At 42.6% G+C, this 21587-nt stretch overlaps 1 protein-coding gene across 1 annotated transcript in view; it reads left to right on the top strand.

Annotated features, from left to right (window-relative positions):
- The window catches only part of LOC146972396 (eukaryotic translation initiation factor 3 subunit H), a 60750-nt gene extending 39683 nt beyond the window's left edge, over positions 1-21067 (top strand). Inside the window, exons 4-8 of the mRNA XM_085802579.1 lie at positions 2628-2727; positions 6087-6236; positions 14378-14498; positions 20195-20327; positions 20766-21067. Coding sequence (XP_085658705.1) covers positions 2628-2727; positions 6087-6236; positions 14378-14498; positions 20195-20327; positions 20766-20860 — 599 coding nt within the window. The 3' untranslated portion in view covers positions 20861-21067. The remainder of the gene's footprint in view (positions 1-2627; positions 2728-6086; positions 6237-14377; positions 14499-20194; positions 20328-20765) is intronic.
- The last annotated feature ends 520 nt before the right edge of the window (positions 21068-21587 follow it).

The raw sequence follows: 21587 nt of genomic DNA, 5'->3' as shown, positions 1-21587 counted from the left end.
TGTGTGGAAATGCCAGATAATATCAGGACAGTATTTTCTGCCTCTATTGCAAATTTTATGATCTGCTGAGTTTACCTCCCTCAGGTTTATGATGAGAAAAATGAGAGTAAAGAGCAGCCAGGGTGTTATATAAAAAAAAACGTACAATGAAATCACTATGCTGCCTTAAATCAGCTTGTGTTTATCCACTCACTTAGAGTCAAGTGAGAAGCAGCAACTGTAATTTTAAAAAAAATGATGAAAACAGCTTTCAATGTCATCAGCGTTTCAGCGCTGGTGGGTTTAAAGGAGCTCCTCCCTGCTCTCGTCGGTGTCCTCGGCACTCAGATTGTACAAATCCATGATGGACAAAGATTCATTTTAACCAGTTGACACATGAACCCCTCTGATCTAGTTCTGCCAGCCAGCAGGCCACTCAGGCAGCCAGTCAGTCAGCCCGCTCTCTTTCTAAACGAGGGCTCCTGTTAATGTCAATCAATAATGCAGCGCTTAATGGATCAAAGCACCTCAAAGGAATTGACATTATCTCTGTTTAAAGTCAAAGGGAAAGAAAATTGATTCCTTTTTTGTTCTCTTTGTCATTAGCCTACCAGTCATTTTATGCCAATGGACGAATCAATCAGACGACCAACCGGCGAGTTAATAGCATCCGTCCAGCTGCAGCTTCGAGTTAGAGCAGGTTAACCAATCAGAGGCTGAATGACTGGGTAATGAATGGTTAAATGGGTTGACCATTACAGCAGTTTTCTTACATGAGGAGAACAGTTACAGATGAAAAGGCAGACAGGCATAGAGCTGACCTCCACAGCTTTCAAGTCAGAGTCATGTACAAGCCATCAGGCACAAGACGTCATCAGAGGAAAGCTTTGAACGCCACTCAGAAGTCAGTCTTCTGTTTGATTCATCCGAGGAAGCGTCAATACTTTTCTTTTTGAAGTTGGAACATCTTTCTTTAAGAAAATTGATCACAATTCTCTAAACTGACTTCAGGAAACTGGACATCAGCTCAGTAGAGAACGCCCAGCATGAATTGACGTTGGCTGTCAATTGTTAATTCTGTCTGGGATTTTCTGTGCTGTAGGCAAATGGCTTTTCACAGTGGGCCGCTGGGAAGGGAATAAGTCTCAGTCAAATTTTTTGGTAGACTGTGGTTTGGTGGCTGTCAGCCTGTCCAGTCTGAGCCAATATTCCCACTTTCTCTCTGTAGCGAGAAGCAGAAAGGCGAGTGAAATAGAATTGGACGAGAGAGCAGTTTCTCTGAGTTTGGTTGGGTACTATTACCTCTTTTTAACTGTTACTTTAACTTGACTCTCCATAAAAAGAAATCAGTTAAATGAAAATGTACAATGTACAAATGGATGTTTAATGAGATAATACATTAACATGAGATGTTCCAACTCTTGTGATGTTGCATTTCTTTACGTTGCATTACCCTTTGTTGCTGCATTGCTCTTCTACCCTGAGTGAAAGCAGTGTAACCCATCATCCTGATGATCATCTATCACCTTTATCATCTATCATCGTCCACTGGCTCAACAAAACCAACACAAACACACTCGTAGCTGCTTTCCACACAGAACCTTCTCAACAGCAGTGTTTGATTTAACTAGTTTTCACCGTGATTCTCAGATCAGTTTGACGTCTTTTGTGTTTGTAAATACTAATCTAACACCTTTGATATGTGTCTGGGAAAAACACCCAGAGACAAAGACACTTAATTGTGGCGCACCGCTTTTATTTTCAGGACAATGTGCAGTCTGAATTAGAGTCAATATTGTAATTTTGGCTCATTCTGGTGGGTCATCATGCACAATGCAGACACACGCATCTTTATTCTGCAAATGGAAAACAAGTCATTTATCATGTCATGTTGTCATGTGATGCCAAATTGCATTTGCAGATTTAGTGGTTAAATTTAGCTTTGCTTATTGGCAGGACAAGAAGAGGGGAGCCTGTGAATCTCTGTAATTTTATCACCAGCCTCTTGGTCAAACATTAGCTTAAGAAAATGGTTAAATCTAAGTGAGTTAAATGTCCGCTCCAGTCTGAGGTGAACACAATATATTAACGGATTAAATCAATTTCTTAGGATGTTACAGAATGTGAAAAATTACCATTGACTTTTTGTAGATTTATATTCACTCTGCATACTTTGTCCTTTTCATACACACTGTTACTCTGAGGGAACAACTTTGATAACCAGCTGCGAATTAACATACAAGAAGCTTTGCACTTGAAGTGTTCAGTTGAAAGCAGCTGCCCACAAGAGTAAAAAAAAAACGGAGGCCTGTAATAAGAGGCTTTTTGACAGGGAAAATGTGGGCAGCTAAAACTGAATGACAAATGTTCATCTGTAAGGTGGCCATGAGCAAGGAGCTTAACCCCCATCTCCTTTAGTGCATGCCAGAGCACCATGGTACAATGGACCTCCGGGGTGTGTCTGCTGCTGTTGACTGTAAAGTTTTACATGATACCAGTTGCTTCGGATCGGCCGCAATTCAAACCACTTTTTTCATATGTTTTAGAAAGCCACAAGATAATAGATATTTAATTTGTATACATTTTGAACAGCAGCCTTGTTGTTTGTTGGATTCACAGACTCTCATCTCTCCCACTTGTCATTCTAGACCCCATAAAGACGGCCCAAGGCTCCCTGTCCCTCAAGGCTTACAGGCTTACCCCAAAACTCATGGAAATCTGCAAAGAGAAGGATTTCACACCTGAGGGGTGAGTAGCTCACAGAGCAACGCATGAAAAGAAAGACAGTGTTTGGATGAGCGTCATGAATTACATGCACACAGAAGTGCAGATGTTCACAAATAATTCTTGTGTATGTTTTTGTGCATATGTATAAATAAACACTGCTCGGAGGAAAGCCTAGACTTTCCCTTCTTTTGATTCTGCTTCTTCAGTGGTTGCAAAGGAGAGGCATTTAGCAGCAGTTTGGAGATGGATGCTGATGGTTACGATTTATCAGCTTGTCCTGGCCCGTCAAACAAATGTACCATGTTTACGCTTTTCTGACCCCAAGGCTTATCGTAATTGCTTTTAAATTGCAGCTAAAAATGAATGTAATGAGGGGGCCATTTTCTAGCCAGTTGAGGGTAGTCCAAGTGCACACGCTCTCACCAGCATAAACACATGCATGAAGTCGCATGCACATGCCCTGACAAAAAAAGCAAGCTTAACAGCTCAACAAAGAAGTCCCAGAGGCATCAAATCGCTGCCCATTCAGAAACTTCAGATATACATTTTTAAATCCACTAAAAGCAAGTGTACTTGCAGGGAGAAGAGACAATTTAACCGCATCATTTCATTTTCACTTTCCCATTTCCTCTGTATTTCTCCACCTGCGCGTCTCTATTACCAGGCATTCTGTTATTGACTCTGTGTGTTTGGCCCAGAGTCAGGATACTTCTCATTCTGCAGCTTTTCATTAGTTCCTATGATTTATTACTGCTCCAATCTGTGGCTATCAGAGTTCCAAACAAGCCCATGATTGAGGGAGGGCAGCTCAGGGCTGGAAAGGACAATATCCCCCCACATTACAACAAACTTGCTCCTGTCCACTTATTTTCAGAATAGCTTAGAAATCTGAATATCCGTAATATATCTTTTTTTTTTTTTCCAATGATACAAAACTTCAAAAGTTTTTCAATTTTTTTTACACTCATTGCAGTGTGCAGAAAAAGCACTCTCTTTCATGTTGCTGTATTTGATGTTACATAAGCTTGCATATATTGTGCACCTTTTTGAAATGAAAGGCAGGAATAGATGAACGCTGAATGGACCCATCTCTTTGAACTGGCCTCCAAGTCCACTGGACTATTGGAGGCTGTGGTCAATAGCCTCCACTTGAGCGCACAATCTAAAGCATCAAATTAGTCAGCCTGTGGAGTCAACCTTTGCCTTTGTCCAGCGGGGCCCAACTTAGAAAGAGCGTGGCATTAAGTGTGCCAGAATCCAGTAGAGTTGAGCCATTTGTCCAGCCCTACAGTGATCTGTCCTTCTTTTTTCCTCATAGATGCCTTTTTATCAGGTGTTTGAAAAGGTCATAATGTGCAGGAAATATTTTATGGCACTGCAGATGGATAATTGTGCCAATATGTATAACAAACAGTGTTCATACCCTTATAGATTTTCCTTATGGACGGGTGTTATCCATACTGATTTGTGTCCTCCGCCCTGACAGCCCGAGGCAGGATTGTCCACTTCCGTTGCCTCTGAGTCTCCTCTTGAAGTTTGCCTGAGGTGGTGCTCAACTTGGAATACAAAACAACATTTATCAAAATGACCTTATCAGAATCAAATGATGTTCCACAACCCTATTTGTCACACAGACAAGCACAGTATAAACGTCTCTGTTTCTGGTACAGTGCACATGGTGGATTATTGCAGCGAGCGTATTGATCCCATAACAACCACGACACGTCTAACGAGCCAAAATTAGACATATGCACACATTAGTTTGTAGCTCATGCACTGTGCACAAGTGACAGGCTGAACCAAGGCAGGCAGTCAATGCCATTGGATTTATGTGAGACATTAGGCAAAGTTTGAGGTTCGCTTTTGTGCTAACAAGCCCGTGTCGGAGGGAGAGAGAGAGACGCACGGAGAGAGGGAGATGCAGCTTTAAGATCCTGAGGTGGTTAAAAATCGCTCGCTGCTTTCCACAGTCATCAGCAGAGCCCATCAAAAAGTATTTAAGGCTACTCAGTCTGTTATAGCTCGGGATAGGCAACATGAATGTCCTCTGGTATTAAGCTATTTAAAAAGGCAACATGCATGACGTTAATTACCTTTATATACTGTATGACTTGGGTAGGTGTAGGTGATCTGGTAAAGTCTGTTTGGGAAGAATTGCAGTCCACAGATCTTAATCGCGATCTTCATTCAGTTTCCGCACTGATTTTATTGAGCTGAACTGAAAGTTCAAACGGAAGTTGTGATTTCTATCTCTCCTCGGCTTTGACACCTTTTTGGCTGCTTGCCTGCTCAGCACTACTCTACAATACCTTACAAATTGTGCCACAACAGGTCTTACTTTTCATAAAGTTCATATGGAGTATTCATATTCGGACAGTGATGATATTAATTTGGGATGCCCAGACTGTCCGATTTCCATAAAATATACATGATTGATGGATTAGGATTAATGCTTCTGGTCACTGAACACCTTAAAACGATCACCTGTGGTTAATGTCTGCAGCTGAGAGAAGCGCTGTGGAGTGTAGGGTGTTGTGGCAGTGCAAGGATTGCCGACACCCACCATGGTTCGCGGACTAATTGTTTGACAATTAAACTGGTCTGGTGAGCACTTAGCGGCACTGAACTTTTCAATTAAATATCTAAATATAGAAACTTCTCAGTGGTGACATTCTGTAAGATTGTCCACGATACAAGCTCATCGGATCAGCCACTTCTAGACTGAGGTTGAAATTACAAAGAAGTGCGAAGCAAGTGGTAACAATACAATACTCCATTTGCAATTTGTGTTGTAATAGGAAACAAACAGTACGCCTACAAACACTAAAACATGCAAATAAGTCAGAGGGAGACCTGCGAGGATCTCTGCCAGAAAACAGATGTAGAGGCAGAATAATTGTTAACCCCACCCACTCCCTCTTCACTTTGACAATATGTTCAAAATGGCCCTGGATCAGCGAAGAGCTGGGTTTTTCTTGGAATGGGTTTTGTTTGTTATAGTCTAATTTCCACCTCTGATTCACTCTTATGTGTTGTGTCTTTGTGCATCAACAGGCAAGCTGTCCCCTCAAAACCACTCAATGTCTCAGGCGTAGAATGAAATAGATAATGTTCTCTGGGGTTTTAGCAAATAGAACTATTTGTTCACACAACAGAAACAACGTCTCTGTCATTTAAGGCTGGAAAATATGATTGTAATTCATACCAGGATATTGAGGGGAATTTTACAGTGGCTCAGAATGTGTGTCATTGAAATCTTCTTCAGTTTCACTGGAAAAAGCACAAACATTTCACTCAACAGTAAATAAATCAACATCTCCACTGTGAAGGAAATTATGTCTTAACTTTTGTTCTCTTGCCCCGTCTCTCTCTGTCTCCAGCTTGAAAAAGGCTAACATTGGCTTCGAGCACATGTTCGAGGAGGTGCCCATTGTCATCAAGAATTCCCACCTCATCAACGTACTGATGTGGGACCTGGAGGACAAGTCCACGGTCGCAGACAAGCACGAGCTCCTCAACCTTTCAAGCAGGTCAGTAGCCATTTACCAAGAGGTCCTGAGGCCAGGCACCTTGCTTGTATAAATGCAGGTGTATGGGCTATCTGGATGAACTATGTCACACAGGTTCTCCTCAAGGGATCAACATTTACAAGATGCTGCTGCTTCTTGCGGGGAATTGTGTTGGATTATCAACATCTGTCCTCTGTAGAAAAACCTCCGACCCCGAGTCCAGCAGTGCATTTTCAGACATTGTTGAAAAAACACAGGTGATGTCACTACTGTAGATACTCTAGTTGGGTTTAGGTCTCACTCTGTTTTGTGCATATAGCACAATACTTTATACCTAGTTTAGAATCAATGCACATTAATCTTTTTACTTATTTTCAAGCTGTGATGGTCACTTGAAGAACATAGAAACTGAAAGGGTTATATTTCTCTTGAAAAGATCATTGAACGATCATAATTGTCTGGAGCTTTCCAATCTTGTGACTTTTTTAATTGGGCCCATGTTCCGTGTTGTCATTACATTAAGGCATCTCTTTTTTTATAACGCTTCCTCCTTCGTGCTGCTTTCTAAGCACATGAACAAGATCCAACATGAAAGCAATAATGACATAATAAGGTTTATGAACAGACCTCAGTGAGTCTCATCAGCCACTGTGTAAAATTATTCTACAATCAAATCCAGGAAATGGAGATTATTAGCAAAGTGTCACGTTAATTTCATCCGTTGCCTCTTGGCTGCAATAGTACTGAGAATACATATCTACTGCATCTGCAGAATGCAGTTACCTTTGAACAGTGTCTTTCTTTAAAAGCATGTCATGGTATCTTACAACCTGTTGGCCTCTTTAAGAGACAAGAGTTAAAGCTACTTCTAAATTAAAATTGATTTGACATTAGGGGACCCCTGGACATTAATCTGTGTCCTCTGCTCTGAACTGTTCAAGGTTGGAGGAAGGAGTATGTCGTGTCCTCGGTTTACCCACTGTGCATGTTGTTAGTGATGTTTTCAATACATCCAAGAAAGGCTGGTTTGATTTTATCTTAATATTGTCATCACGAAAATCCCACACAGAGGCTAAACAGTGAATGTATCTTACTAACAGGAATCGTCTAAAGCTGGTGTGTCATTAGCCTCCAAAATCTATTACTAAATAAAAGAGCTGTATTATTACATTGATTTACACATGCCTTCACCACAATGAACACAGCATCTCTGTATTTTCTAAATAAATATAAATTGAATTCTCATCTGACAGCACACAGTCAGATTAGGTGGCCCATCATAAACTGGAGCAATCAGAGGGGAAAATACAACAAAGAGCTGAAAAGTATGAACGACACTGTCCCTGTTTGTTGTGATGAAGTAATATGTCACCCAGTGCAGCTCTATGGCTCTTTTGTGTTTTTAATAGTTTTCAGAGGTTATTGGAGTGATATGGTGCATAAACTGTGAGACTCCACAGGGCTGTACATAACAGGATGAATTCTTTGTTGGCTTTGGTCTTTTCATGGGATTTGCTAATAATAATAAAAAAGGTCATCCTAATTCTGAATACCAGTGGTCACCAGCTGGCGACCCACAGACCAAACCTGACCTGTCTGCAATAATATCTGGCCCGCCATATTATTTTCATAATCAGATTTTAATCATTGTGCAATATTATTAGTGTTGTATAATTATATAGATATTATGTCTAAATAGAGAATCTACTCCACCTGAAGATACTTATATTTGTATTCATGGTTGAATGAGGGTGAATGACGGACACAGTCACTCATCAGGCTGAGGCCTGCACTGCAGTCGGGTGCTGAAATAGATCTCCATCATGGTTGCAGCCATGGCTTGTCCAGATTTTTTTTTTTTGCTGCAGCGGTACTTGATTTTACCGATAGTAAGTCCCAAATGTTCTGTTACTTGCTATACTGACATCTGAGAAGGGCAGACATACTGTATGATGTGTGATATGAAAAAAATAACAGCAGTTCAGTAAATCCATAAAATGTGTGTGTGTATATATATGTATGTGACTTTTGGCCACAGCAACAAAACAAATTCCACTTGGATTCTAATCAATCAATTTCTTAAATTAGCCTTTGATTAGGTTCTGGCCCGCCAACTAATGGATTAGAAAAAGAGTGGCCTGAGGCCAAACTTACTTGCCGACTCCTGCTTTAAACCTTACTTTAACCACCTTGCACTGCAGTATCAGGACACTGGAGGTGTAAAGTGCATAATGCAGCCAAAACAAACCCTAACAAGTATTTGTTGCCTGGATCAGTCCACATACACATTCTACCTATCTGATTTCAGGGGCTTAGTGGTGTGCCTCTGGGTTAGTATTGGTCGTTTGATTGGGATATAGTCTAAAACGAGGTACAGTAAATGCCACATCTAAATGTCAAAGAATATTTATTCATAAATGTCTCCAAAAGAAGGACTTGGTGCCAAACTTTGTCTTCCATCACTAATGAGCACAATATGAACAAATATCACCCCACCATATCAACTCACAGCCGGGCTCTTTAAGTCTTGCATTTAGATCTCAGAGGCTCTCAGCATCAGTCTCAGGAGAATTTATCAGCAATCATTTATGGAGATAAACTGCTGCAAGTGGAGCAACAGCTGTGAAGCTGCTAATCAAAAAGCTTCCCAGGGGCAGGTGTGAGAAATTAGCACAATAACGACTCAGAGTGCTGATTTGCACTCTGTTAGCGTGCAAACTCACTGTGCTTAGTTATGCACCGCTTTGTAGTACACTAGCAGTTGTTGTGATTCTCATCCTCTATGTCCTGTGACACAAGTAACCCAACAATTTAATGAACTCTTATGTTTAGAGTGTGCAGCCAGCCAAGCTCTACACCAGCATACACACCCATTTGTTTCAGATTGTCAAATAGACTGAAGGAGAATACCTCACTTCTCTTGCATATTGCTCCATTTTCCAAATGACTACTCAGAGGGTGAAACATAGCTTTTGATATGACCCTAAAATGTTGCAGAAGCGGCCCTGCCCTCCCCATAGGTTTCTCGACGTGAATGCTGATGGGATGTCTGGCGAGATGAAATTGTTTCCTGAAGTTGTCAGATTGCGGCGCTGCTCTGTCCTCGTATTGGATTGTAACGTCCATCTCTCTACATCTTCTGCTGACAGCCCCACCCATTTCTCCTCATTTCCACCCCTTCAAAAAAAAAAGTAAACGATAATGGGTTTTATTTAATGTTTTTCCTTTTGTCTCATTTTCCAATCTGCAGCCCCATTTGTCAATGTCATCTATGTCTAAGGCTGAGTGAATGCAGTTTCACTCCAGCAAACAGGGTTTGTTCTTACTACAGATGATGATGTTGATGGAGGTGATGGATTGCATTGATGTAAATTCATTTATGTAACTTTTCGCCTAAACAGTCTTGAAGTGCCTCTGTGTTTGCAGTGTTAGAAAGTAGTCTATATTCCTGTTAGGCCAGAAAGCCTTTCCTGTGTGGGCCCCCTTACATGGTCTTCATCCATCTTAAACTCTTCCCACTGTGGAGTAAATCATCCTTTAAACCTCATATTTGCTTTTTTGTTCTGCAGTGTAAAACGGGCTTCTCCATCAGCTCATTACCTTCTGTCTGATTAGTGTAATTGGCTCTCTGTACTGAAATGTAGGACAACAGAAGGATTTGTAAACATAGCTTTCTGCTCTAAGGAATAACCAGACTCAGACTTCTGGACCCCAGTGTATATTCAGCATAGGAGAAGTGGAGTGAGAGAGGACAAGATCTGTAAGACTCTATTTGAGTTGCAGATGTAGAAGGAACGAGACAAGTGACGAAAGTGTAGAGAAATAACTGAAAATAGGATCACAAAGAAGGAGGCGACAGAAATGTTGCCATGAATGAAATACTCTCGGGGAAAAATGAACCTTGACTGAAAAATTTGATCCAGTGAGATGGACTTTGAGGAAATGTGTTTTGATCACCAGCCAATAATAGTTCTTTTCTCTGATAATGGATTTTTTTGTTCTTTTCCTTAATGGAATAATGATGACGGCTGTAGGCGATTCACGCTCACCGAGATTAGCTGAAAGCCGACTCGAGTCGGTGTGAAAATACAGTCTGAAATATGTTTTATGCAGAAGTTTTTCAACTTTTCACCACAGTAGCATTACACACACACACACACACATGCTGGGACGATGTTAGAGTTTGACTGTTAAACATATTACTCTGCTACAGGGGCAGGGCAGCGATCCATATTTTGGCATCAGTGTTAATAAAAAAAAAAAAAAGGCTCCATCAAAGTAAAACACTCATTTTATGAATGAAATGCACTTCCTTGGCAGCTTTGTTAAACAGCTCCCCCCCTGAACTTTCAATTTACTGAATGCCAGCCCATTTTTGCTTGCACATCAATGCAGTTTTAGAGTTTGTCCTCCGGTGTCCCCTGTGTATCAGAATCAGTTTCATTGACCAGGTGTCTTAGCACACGTAAGGAATTTGGTCATGAGCCTGTGGACCTGAGCACACATTAAGTATGAGCTGCCATTGAACTTGACTTTAAAATAGAATCTGTGATGATAGGAAATCCCTCAATGGGCTTTGATTACTAATTCAGGATTGATGGAGGAGACTCACTGATCCATCTGAATAATTTAACCTTTCAGGGTCTACGGCCAGAGCACCGTGTAGGGTAGAATACATTATACATTGTATTTTTTTTTTTTTTTTTACCGTGTGCAACTTGTAACATCATATTTTTCATGTTGGGAAATGCTTAAAGCTTCAAAGTTTGTGTTCAACCATGTAAGGCGTTGGCTTAGTTTTCATTTCACCATTTAATTTATCTAATTTCAGTTGTTTAAGTTTTAGTTGGCCCCTTTAACCATCATAACTTGATGCCTTAACCAAACATTTAACCTGTTTCTGACAAAAACCTAAATCTTCCCAACTCTAAACTAACCCTTAGCCCTAAAAGAAAAGGAAGGTCTGCCTGTGGGAACGTTCATTTTGTCGTCACTATGAAGTGAACCCCCATGGGTTAGTGTGTAATCAGGCTGAAGTCCTCATCCACCAGGATAAGAAAAAACAAGCCCACACATGCACACAGACGTACACACACTCGCATACCCTCACACACACTCTGTTCAGTTTAGCTCCAACACTTGACACATGCATAAACGACAGATGTTTTCAAGGATCCTGCTCTGACTAAATGATTTCCTTTGCATACATTATAAATGCACACCACACAAATTAGCTACCATCTTGCTTGATGAAATAGTTTTAAATGGGCTTTCGTCAGCGAGAATCAATTTTGACGCAGTCAGAGGGACACAGTGGGGAAGTGTTATGGCGAGATTTGGTCCTGGTCCATCAGTTTTCATGTTTACAGCTCTGACACCGCACTGCAGGGTTGACAAACTGATCACACAAACAGTCCTCGGAGGCAAACATGATGGTACTGGAAGTGACTCAGGCGCTCTATCCTATGAAAGTAATTTTTGGGGCGAGTGAACATCATACAATATTCCCTTTTTTTGTGTGTTCTCGACAGTTCAATAAGTAGGGAATGGAACCATAAACCCATCTGCAATGTTTGTGCACATGCACTGTGGTAGATGATTTCATTACTTACACTAACACACCTAATGCAGCTGCCAAGTTGTGGTATAGATGGGAGTTTTTATCAGATTGTATAGCATGTGAGAATGGCGGTATAAATCAGCAACGGCTCATCAGGAGTGTTCCTGCAGTCATCTGCATGCATGCATGGATCCATTAGTTCCCCTGCGTTCAGGCATGTTTGCATGTAATTGTAATGACGCCGTTACCAGTCGGCTGAGTGATACAATGAGTAGGTTCAAGATGTGCACATAATACACATGTACAGTTACTTAATTCTATGCACATTAATCTTTTTTTTTTTTTGTCTGTTTGTTTCTATTGTGGTGAGTGTCGTAGCCACTGAGCCTACTTCTTCTTGGCAGTTTGCTAATGTTAATACTCTCTGACAAATACTTGAGGTGAAAACAGAGTCGTACATTGAACATGATTTCTTTTTTCCCAAACTACTAATAGCAGAAAATGTAAATCACCCATGTTGCAGTTTGTGCATAATATGATTCCATAATGATTCCCCTTTGGTTTCTTACCCTCATAGCATTGAAAGTAAAAAAAAAAATCCAAATGTTTATTGTAATGAACTTTAAAAATGTAATTTTCAAACTTTTTTTTAATATTTTGTAATCCCTAAAGCCTTCAACAAAGTTGTACACACACAGTTTTAAGTGGCTCACGAGGGCATTTCCTTGAGTTCTCCTTGGTAATGAAGCCTGTAGGCCCACAGGCTCAAAATGGAGAATCTCTCTAAGTAAAGCTGCATTTGTTATGTTGGCAAAGTAGCCATGACTACTCTATGTGAAGCACCAGACCAGATACAAAAGAAATATGTACCGAAGCAGGTTTTCATAGAGGGTTGTTCTCACGGGGTTGCTAAGTCCTCTATATCAATATACTTCAAGAAAGTAATTCACAATCAATATTTTCTAGACATAACAGCAGTGGAGATGGTGGGTAGGATTTTTAAAATTCATTTTAGGAGTTTGTAAACTCCAGGAAATGTTAAAGGAGATGAGAGAGGGCAAGAGAGAGCAATATTGATTCATAAAACAGTTAATTGAAAACCCCAAGCAGAGTGAAAAGTAGTTTAAAATCACACAAAACTCTTTCCACTCTGTCTCCACACACACAATGTACAGCCACAATATAAAACACACATGCACACAAAAACAGTAACATCTGCACAAGTGTATACACACCAGCCAAAACACACACACACACACAGTGCCAGCAGTCCTTGCGGGCACAATTGTCATTTAAATAAACAGTCAGAATCTGTTTTCCCACAGTACACGCTGCATTATGTAGCACCCAGACAGCCATAAATGAAACAATATAATTCCACAGAGAAAAGTACAAGAAGCAGGGAAGACTTGAAGTTCAGCTCTGCTGTCGTGCGAAGGTCAAACTTTAAGGCAGTTGTGAGACATCCTGTTACAAAAAAACAAAAAAAAGGTAGGGGGGAGCGGGGGCTCATGGGAGGAGAGAGAAAAGGGAATGATGGTAGAGTTGTGTGTTGAGTGTTGTCAGCATTGTCAGCACAGCAGTGTTGGGGAAAAGATGAGCAGAGAAAACTCGACTGCACTATCAAATATAGAGGCGAAAAGCCCCCCCCCCCCTCCTACAAAAAAAAAAAAAAAAAAAAAGCAGAGATGTAGCACAGGGACAGGAGGACGGGTCCACAGGTCGGAGTACTGTCAAACCCCACAGTAGGGGTTTGATGTAAGATGTCTCTTGGGATCCAAAAGACCAACATATCCCAACATATCTGGTGTGAGGTGAACTTGAGAAGATTAGGTCAGAATAGATGGCAGACAGTGAGCCTATAAAAAAAAAAAAAAAAGTCCATGTAGCATTTTTGGGCTGCAACCGGGAGGGAAAGCTAAGAACATCCGAGTGTCCTGTGGTTTAGTGGATTTGGTAAACATGGCATTTTTGACATTGTCTCTTGAGAAATATCATCGACCCCTCGTTGTGATATGTGAATCTGATCAAAGGGCTTTTCACCGATGTTATCTCAATTCCCTACACTGTGAGTGTAGCATGTAAACTGCCTGAGTGGAGGTGACTGACAGGTGGAGTTAAACTTTCCCATACATTGGAAATGGCTTTTCGCTGGGGAGTCGTGCAACTACTCGATAAAGACTGAGCGAGACCAACCTGTAGGTTTTTACACATAACATCAACATATACATCAACACGGTGCCCCGCTTCAGAAAAGTTTGTTTTATTTAGATAGCCCTCAACTATTGATGTGCACATATTCCCCAACACTGTAGTAGGTGCGGTGAGCAAACCGATAACAAGCACTCAGATTGAGGTTCATGTTCACATTACATTAACGGTGTATGTAGTTTCACATGCTTATTGGTGCTTCTTGTCTTCATAAATACCGTCATTATCTGATTAACTGTATATGTATGAAGGAAGGCGTCATCAGCCTGTGACCATTGTGTGTTAAAATAATAATAGTTATTCATCAGATTGAATTAAAGATGAGTGCATTATTGAGAAGACACAGGCAGACAAACAACAAATGAATTACATGCTGACATTTTTCTTCCAGCAACCACTTGGAGAAGAGCCTTCAGCTTCTGATGGACAGAGTGGACGATATGAGCCAAGACATCGTCAAATACAACACCTACAGCCGCAACCTGAGTAAGCAACAGCAGCAAAAGCACCAGGTAACTCATGCACTCACACACTCAAACACAAGTGAAGTGTATATATACTGTACCACCTACAGATCGAATGAGCAAGCAGCAGCAGCAGAAACACGCACAAACCAAAAGTGTATTTATATAGCGTGTTTAAAACAACTGAAAGAAAAGGCAACACAACAAGCGACTAAGCCTGGGAGAGTCGAAAAAGTTTCTGTGCGGAACAAGCAGTTGTGTACTTTTGTTTAACCTTTTAAATGTGCAGTCTAGCAGAGACACCCTGACTGCGAGGTGCTGATGCCAGGGGACGACAGTAGACCGCTGCTCGAAGTCAGTAAAGTGTGTTCTGTATGTTGGTGGCTCGTCTTTGTGAGCCTCATTTGTTAGGGTGAGTGGTGAGACAGTCGATCCCAGAACAGTTTGAAATTGTCAGAAAAACCCACACTGAGACTTGAGGACAGTAAGTTCAGCGTTCTGCTGAAGTGACTGGCCCAGAGCGGGAATTGGACGTGAGATAAAAACAAATTTGTTCCATTGTTTTAGAAAGTTAATAAGGTTGTTAAAATCGATTTGGGTCAGCTCTGACTGGTGACAGGCTGTTCCCCGGTGAACAATCATTGTTTTGATGGATGTGGAGAGACGGGGCCGATAGAACCTGGAGGTTTTCCAGGATGACAAAGGCCGTGGGACCTGGGAGACGGTGTTAAGGATACATACACCCCTGATTATGAAGGAGCTGGCTGTCAGTGTGGTGGTAGAGGAGGAGAGCAGCTGCAGCGATGGAACAAAACGGTGTCTATGAGCCACTGACCACGGCACAGACGGCACAAACCTCACCAGCTGTGAACGCGTGGTCTGAACAGGTAAGCGCGGCGGTAGGTGACGTGAGGGACCTTCTCGCTCCTCTGCCTGTGGGAGCGAGGCGGTTCTCTCCAAACTGCCCTTCAGCATCCTGCCACAGGGGGGAGGAGGAGGAGAACCTACTCCATCATCTCTCGGCCGTCCCACGGTGGATGGGACCAGCTGTCCGAGTAACGCCAGCGACAGGTGGAGAGAACTGGACCAGTCCAGCTTGGACGGTTGCAGAACTGAGGAGGCATCTGCCGGGGGGAAAGCCAGAACCACAGGAGCTTTCACTGGTTGGACTGGACTGTTGTTAGACAGGGTCACATAGCAACGGGAGAGACGTTGGCGAGATGGCGAGACCGCCTCATCTCGCGTCCATTGAGCACTTGAGCTCAGGATGACTGACGTGTGAGGTGCCTAGCAGGAGGAAAGCGGCGGATAACTTCCCACAGAGCCGAGTCCTCAACAGCTGCACTGACGGAGGCAACACATCTGGACCGTGCAGCTGCGCATGAAGTTGGAGTTCCACGAAGTTGGACGCAAGAGAGTCTTTCAGCAGCAGTTCATCAGAAAGCTGTGAAATGTCCTCCTCAAGGTTAGCAATCGTTGTGTTAACTTTCCTAGAGGAGCACACAGTCCTCGCAGAGCACAGTTGGCGAGGCTGTAAAACCTCTCAGTAAAAGCGAGCGGCTGGTATAGCCACCAGGCTGAAAGGTTATAGCGTGTGACACATGCTGAGTCACCCGGGTACGATACCAATCAGCCAGAAAAAGCACGTGTTCTCGCCCCAAAGCAAAAAAAAAAAAAAAATTCACCCCCATGTTTTCAGATACACCTACAGCCACAGACTCAGCTGGAAAGCAGCAGGTACACTTCTCTCAGACATGGACACAACCAATTGCAGTCATAATCACAGCAGGCAAGCGGCAACAGCACCAGGTAGCACAAACAAACACACAACAGACACACACCTACCATCACGGGAGCTGAATTTTCCTCTGATGAAGGAAGAATGTGTCACAATGTTGTGCATTGTTAGCACCACGAGCTGTTGTTGCTACAGAAACGTCACGACCTGCACATCATATTCTCCACACAGAGAGGAATATGTTTGTTTGTTTGTTTGGCACAAAGACCCAACAACAATCACAATCATTGTTTTCAGTGAAATACATGAATACATATATACACAGTGACAGTGATTTGAATCACAAGAGGAGTGGGACATGGCGCCGGATTGAGTGGGCTCCAAATTATATCCAGTCTGCCTGACGGAGGCTGCATTAATGTTCCAACATTAATTAGCAGACGACAAGAAAATCACCACTAATACGACTCCTAGTAACTTTGAGTAAAGACACAGGGGCTGGTTTAAAAGTCACTCCTGTTGTTTTGACGGAACACTAATGAGATAAGAATGACTAATGTTAACCTTCAAATACCTGTCATGGTTTTATCATTCCCCCACCTCACTGCGGCTGCTGACACGCGCCCACTGCAGATCAGCATCGCTTGAATTTCAGACACGTTTCTTCCTCCATCTGCTGCATTATTTTTTCCTTTGAAAGAATTGTTCGTTTTCAGCCAGACGAGGGTGCCTCGGCGATACCGTCATTAATTTATCCTTATGTAAAGAAAATTTGGTTCAGAAGGTTAAATACCATGAGTCATGCTCAGACAATCTTCAAATACGGTTGGAGCCAGGGGGGCGCGCTGGTAGATACGGACACAAAGCTGCTATTAATAAATGAAGTCTTTCTTTTATTTAAATGAATAAGTGAAAAGCGTCTGTTTTTCATTCTTTTTCTGTACCAGAGAGACACATCACAAACCCAAACTTCATTTAAAACCAGCCACAGTAGCACTTTGTAAAACACACTTAACTTCAAACACAAACTGTGCCAGAAGCACCAAAAAGACCAGAACAAAAAGTGTGCATTAAGCACATACACACACACACACACACACACACACACACACTCACACACACACACAAGGATGAAGACGTACCATCTGCAACCACAACCTCAACCAGATGCATCATAAACATTCAGCAGCACATGAAAACACAAGCAGTTAGATTGATAAACACACACACACACACACACACAGTCAGGAAAAATGGAAGCAAAAAGGCAGGAGGAGGTGACTCACACATTTGTGTGGTGTGCGTGTGCACGAACTGACACCTACGTTCAAACAACTACAACAATACTCTGTCTTTATTCTCCGCACGTGGAAATGACGAAACGTCTGAAGTATTAATGTCCATCGTGCTGAGTCATCATCATCTTGGCTGACAGCGGATACGGCCGAGGCAGAGCTCACACACGTTATGCAGACTTCCAACAAAACACGCATCGGTGTGACCACAGGTAGTTGCGTGTGCGTGTGTGTGTTTGTGTGTGTATGCAGCACACGAGGCATTCACAACCAGGACGGTGAAGTTGCACACACCTACATAGACACACATCCTCAGGCCAATCCCCCACACTGCAGCCATTATGATCCATCATCCTCCACCACCGACCTTCTCATCACCGCAGCCCCCAAGCCTCACCCCTGACACACACACACACAACCACACACAACCACACACACATACACACGCAGGCACTCACAGGCATTCATGTCACACACAATACCACCCAGACAGCCTCTTTAATGGCACCTACTTTTTCCATGTTTCACGTGATTCTCTACAATGAGCAAACAATACAGGCAGCGAAGCAGAAAGTGAGCCTCTATCACACCTTTCAGACATCTACAGTACGCCGGTCTGTGTAATCTTGTGTTATTGACCCCGCTGCTTCCCGGACAAATGGAACCTTATTAATCATCATAGAAAGTTGCGAAAAGGCGGTGTGCTGAGAGGGGCTCCATTTTTCATTTATAGCCCTCTAAATTTGGTAATAGCAGGTTCCCAGGCACAATCTGTGGCCAAGTTAGTCTTTGTACCGGGAAATTTATGTCTCACTACTCCACATTTATTCATCCTCTATTTTCTTTCCCGACCACAGAAGCAGGCGACACTTTGCAAAAGATTAGGTATGGCGCGGTGCATTAGGCTTATGAACCGTGGAATCATGATTTATGGTGAATAACACAATTTGGCCTCAGTTAGATGATTCAGCGCTGAGTTATTATTTGTGAACCATATAAGTATTTGTTATGAAATTAAACCATGTCAAATCGTCATGGCTGAAATGTGTATCAGAAGAAATTTATGGTTGTTGAACTCCGCAAGTTCGACTGGCGTATGTGTGTGTGCCAAACAGGTGGCAAAGAAGCTAAAATAAAAGAGTACGAGGGTTTAAGTGTCTGACCCAGAGGTCCTCGGTTTGGACGACATCCAGAACAGACCCACTGAAAACCCTTTATGAACCATTACGTGCATATCTTTGACCTCATCCAAAGGGAAGCCAAGGATAATTAGACCGGGATGGGTGGATCCCAGCAGAGCGCCGGTAATGAGAGAACACCGAGACAATCAGCAACACGATACCGGCCCTGGAAGGCCCGGGAAGAGCCAGCGCCAAACAAATAACAACAAAACAGAGAGGCGTCGTGCTGCGATCAGTGAGACAACTCTGACGGGAGACAGGATTATTTTCAACCAAGACAACAACCTCAGACATAAAGCCAAGGCTACACAGGAGACCAGGCCTCAATCCAGTTCAGACTTTGCGGCAGGACTTGAAAACTGCTGCTCCCTCACAGTCCCCGTGCAACTTGACAGAGTCTGAGGAGTTTGTAAAGAAAAACTGGGAAAAATAGCAGCAAAGGCGCCTTTAGCAAATACTGACTTGAAGGAGGATGTCTTGTAATTGTACTTAATTTAGATCAATTAGATGTTTTTTTTTTTTTTACTTTGACATTTACTTTGAAAGGGGGGTGAATACTTCTCAGAGAGTGTATGTCTATATTTATATATAAAAGGGTAAAACTGTTGTCGCTTGTTTCTACAATTTGCATGCAGTCCTACATTAGCATTTTGATTTAGCACAGTGATGCTGTGATGCATTGGGAGGGAAAAAAACGAAATCAGTCAGAACTCATTTGGAGCAAAAAGTTGTCTTTTTCATTTATTGTTTATCTGAGCCAATTTGATCAGCTTTGTGGTGCATTGTGGGATGCTTGGTTTGAAAGCACTGAAGTCCACCCACCCCGCTGCTTTTCCTGCGCGGCTGCCGCGACCTCCACTTCCACTGGTCTGTGTCAGTCTCTCCTCCATCTTGCCAAATTAACAAGGCTTTTAGGATCTCCAGAGACCCAGCACCTCGCTGATTTACCGACTGTCAGGCCTCCACTAATCACTCCATCCCCTGTCAGCACTTACAGCTCTCCTTTTTTCCTCTCCGTCTCTCCCCCCACCCCACCTTTTCTTTCATCGCCACGTTTCTCTACGTCTCACTTCATTCTTATTAGTTTTTCTCCCATAGTTTCCAACGCCGGCCGTTCTGCCTCCCTCTCCTCACCACCCGCTGTCGCTCAGCTCTCTGCATCTCTAACTATTTCTCTCCTTCCTGATACCTTGCCCTTTCCTGTTCCTGACTTCATACCTTCTTTTTTTTATCTTTCACTTTCTCTACTCCCACTCCCCACCTTCCTGTCATCATTCTCTCACCCTTTCTTTTCACCTAAAATTCCTATTCACTCCTTCTGGCCTCCATCACCCCCATGCCTTCCTCTTATCCTTTTCTGTCCATTATCTTTTCTTTTTTTTTGCACTATCTATTCCCTTTTCACATCCCTCTCTCTCTCTCTCTCTCTCGCTCACTGTGCTATTTATATTTGTTTTTCTTTTGCCTCCCCCCTCCTGTGCCCTCCTCCACTAATGCCATCCCTTTGTCCCTTTGTGTCCCTCCCTCCAGTACCTGCAGAGGCGGCAGCAGGAGAACGCCCAGCGACAGAGCAGAGGGGAGCCCCCGCTGCCTGAGGAGGACATCAGCAAAATGTTCAAGCCCCCCCAGCCTCCACCACGCATGGACACGCTGCTTATTGCAGGTATGTGCACACACTTGACACAAACACACACACAGAGCACTCAGAGACCCCCCTCCAAACTCCATCAGCTGCCTCTGCTCCCTCACAGGAGCTCGGGTTCGTTTTTGTAATTATCTACGCCATTATCTTGAAATTACATTAATTTAAAGTTTATTGACTCAATCTCCAACTCCACCGCCCCTTTCCCTGCTGCTTCATGCTGTTCAGCTCTCCTCCACCTTCAGACAAAATGTCTGATCTTTCCGTTTATTCAGTTTTCTTCCACTAATTCGATGTTTTGCTGTGCTGCTGCCCCCCCCCAAAACTGCCCTATCTGTCACCTACACCTAATTGTGTGCATGTCTGTGTACAAATGCACACATGTATGTATGTTTCCGTGGGCGTGTGTTTGTGTTTTTGTGTGGGGGCGCATTGATTCATGTGGCTTCTCTCCAACAGGGCAAATTAACAACTACTGCAACAACGTGAAGGAGTTCACCTCGCAGAACCTGGGGAAGCTGTTCATGGCCGAAGCTCTCCAAGGCAACAACTAGAGGAAGGACGACGGGGGGAGGAAGGATCTGTGAAAGCAGGGAAGAGAGGGCACGAGGGCGGGTGGGGAGGTTAATAAAAGAGAGATGCAAAACCACCATTTGTTTTCTAAAAATGTATTCATTGTTTTTATGCCAAAACTCATCTTGGATACAAGATTATATTTGAAGATCACTTGATTTTGATTGAAATAAAAGACTCGCATCTCTCCATCCTCTCCAACTCTGTATGTTTTCACACCTGAGCTAAAATCTTCTTTTGATCCTAGCTGCAGTGTTATTATACTTTAGGCTTTGACATGTTATGCACACAAAACAAAATGGTTAGCTTTGTTCAGAATATGCTAAAATGAATCTCGTGCATTTTACAAAATAATTATACACTAGAATGGTACTTACATAATACATCATTTTATTGCTACATGCTTTTCGTCTTGCAGTTCAAACGCCAAGCAGGTGAAACCAATTATTAGTGGATTTGCTGAAGTGTCGGTTCACGTGGTGGGAACAATGATATTCTTGTAAACAGAACTGCGATCAGGGAAAGTTGAGCGGTAAATTGCCAGCTACATACTCGGTCCCCACTGTCTCGCCGCGCTGAGAAGTCTTGATTGTCTTTTTGCTTTCCTGAGGTGAAATTACACGATGCAGCAGAATCTGCCTTTCTTCCACACAGGTAGCAATTAGCACTTGTTTATTTTTGGGATACAAAAAAATAAAGTCCCAGTGG

The sequence above is a fragment of the Trachurus japonicus genome, chromosome 16, assembly GCF_045865225.1.
Source record: "Trachurus japonicus isolate A0001 chromosome 16, Traja_1.0".
NCBI lineage: Eukaryota > Metazoa > Chordata > Actinopteri > Carangiformes > Carangidae > Trachurus > Trachurus japonicus.
This window is presented reverse-complemented; position numbering and strand designations above follow the sequence as displayed.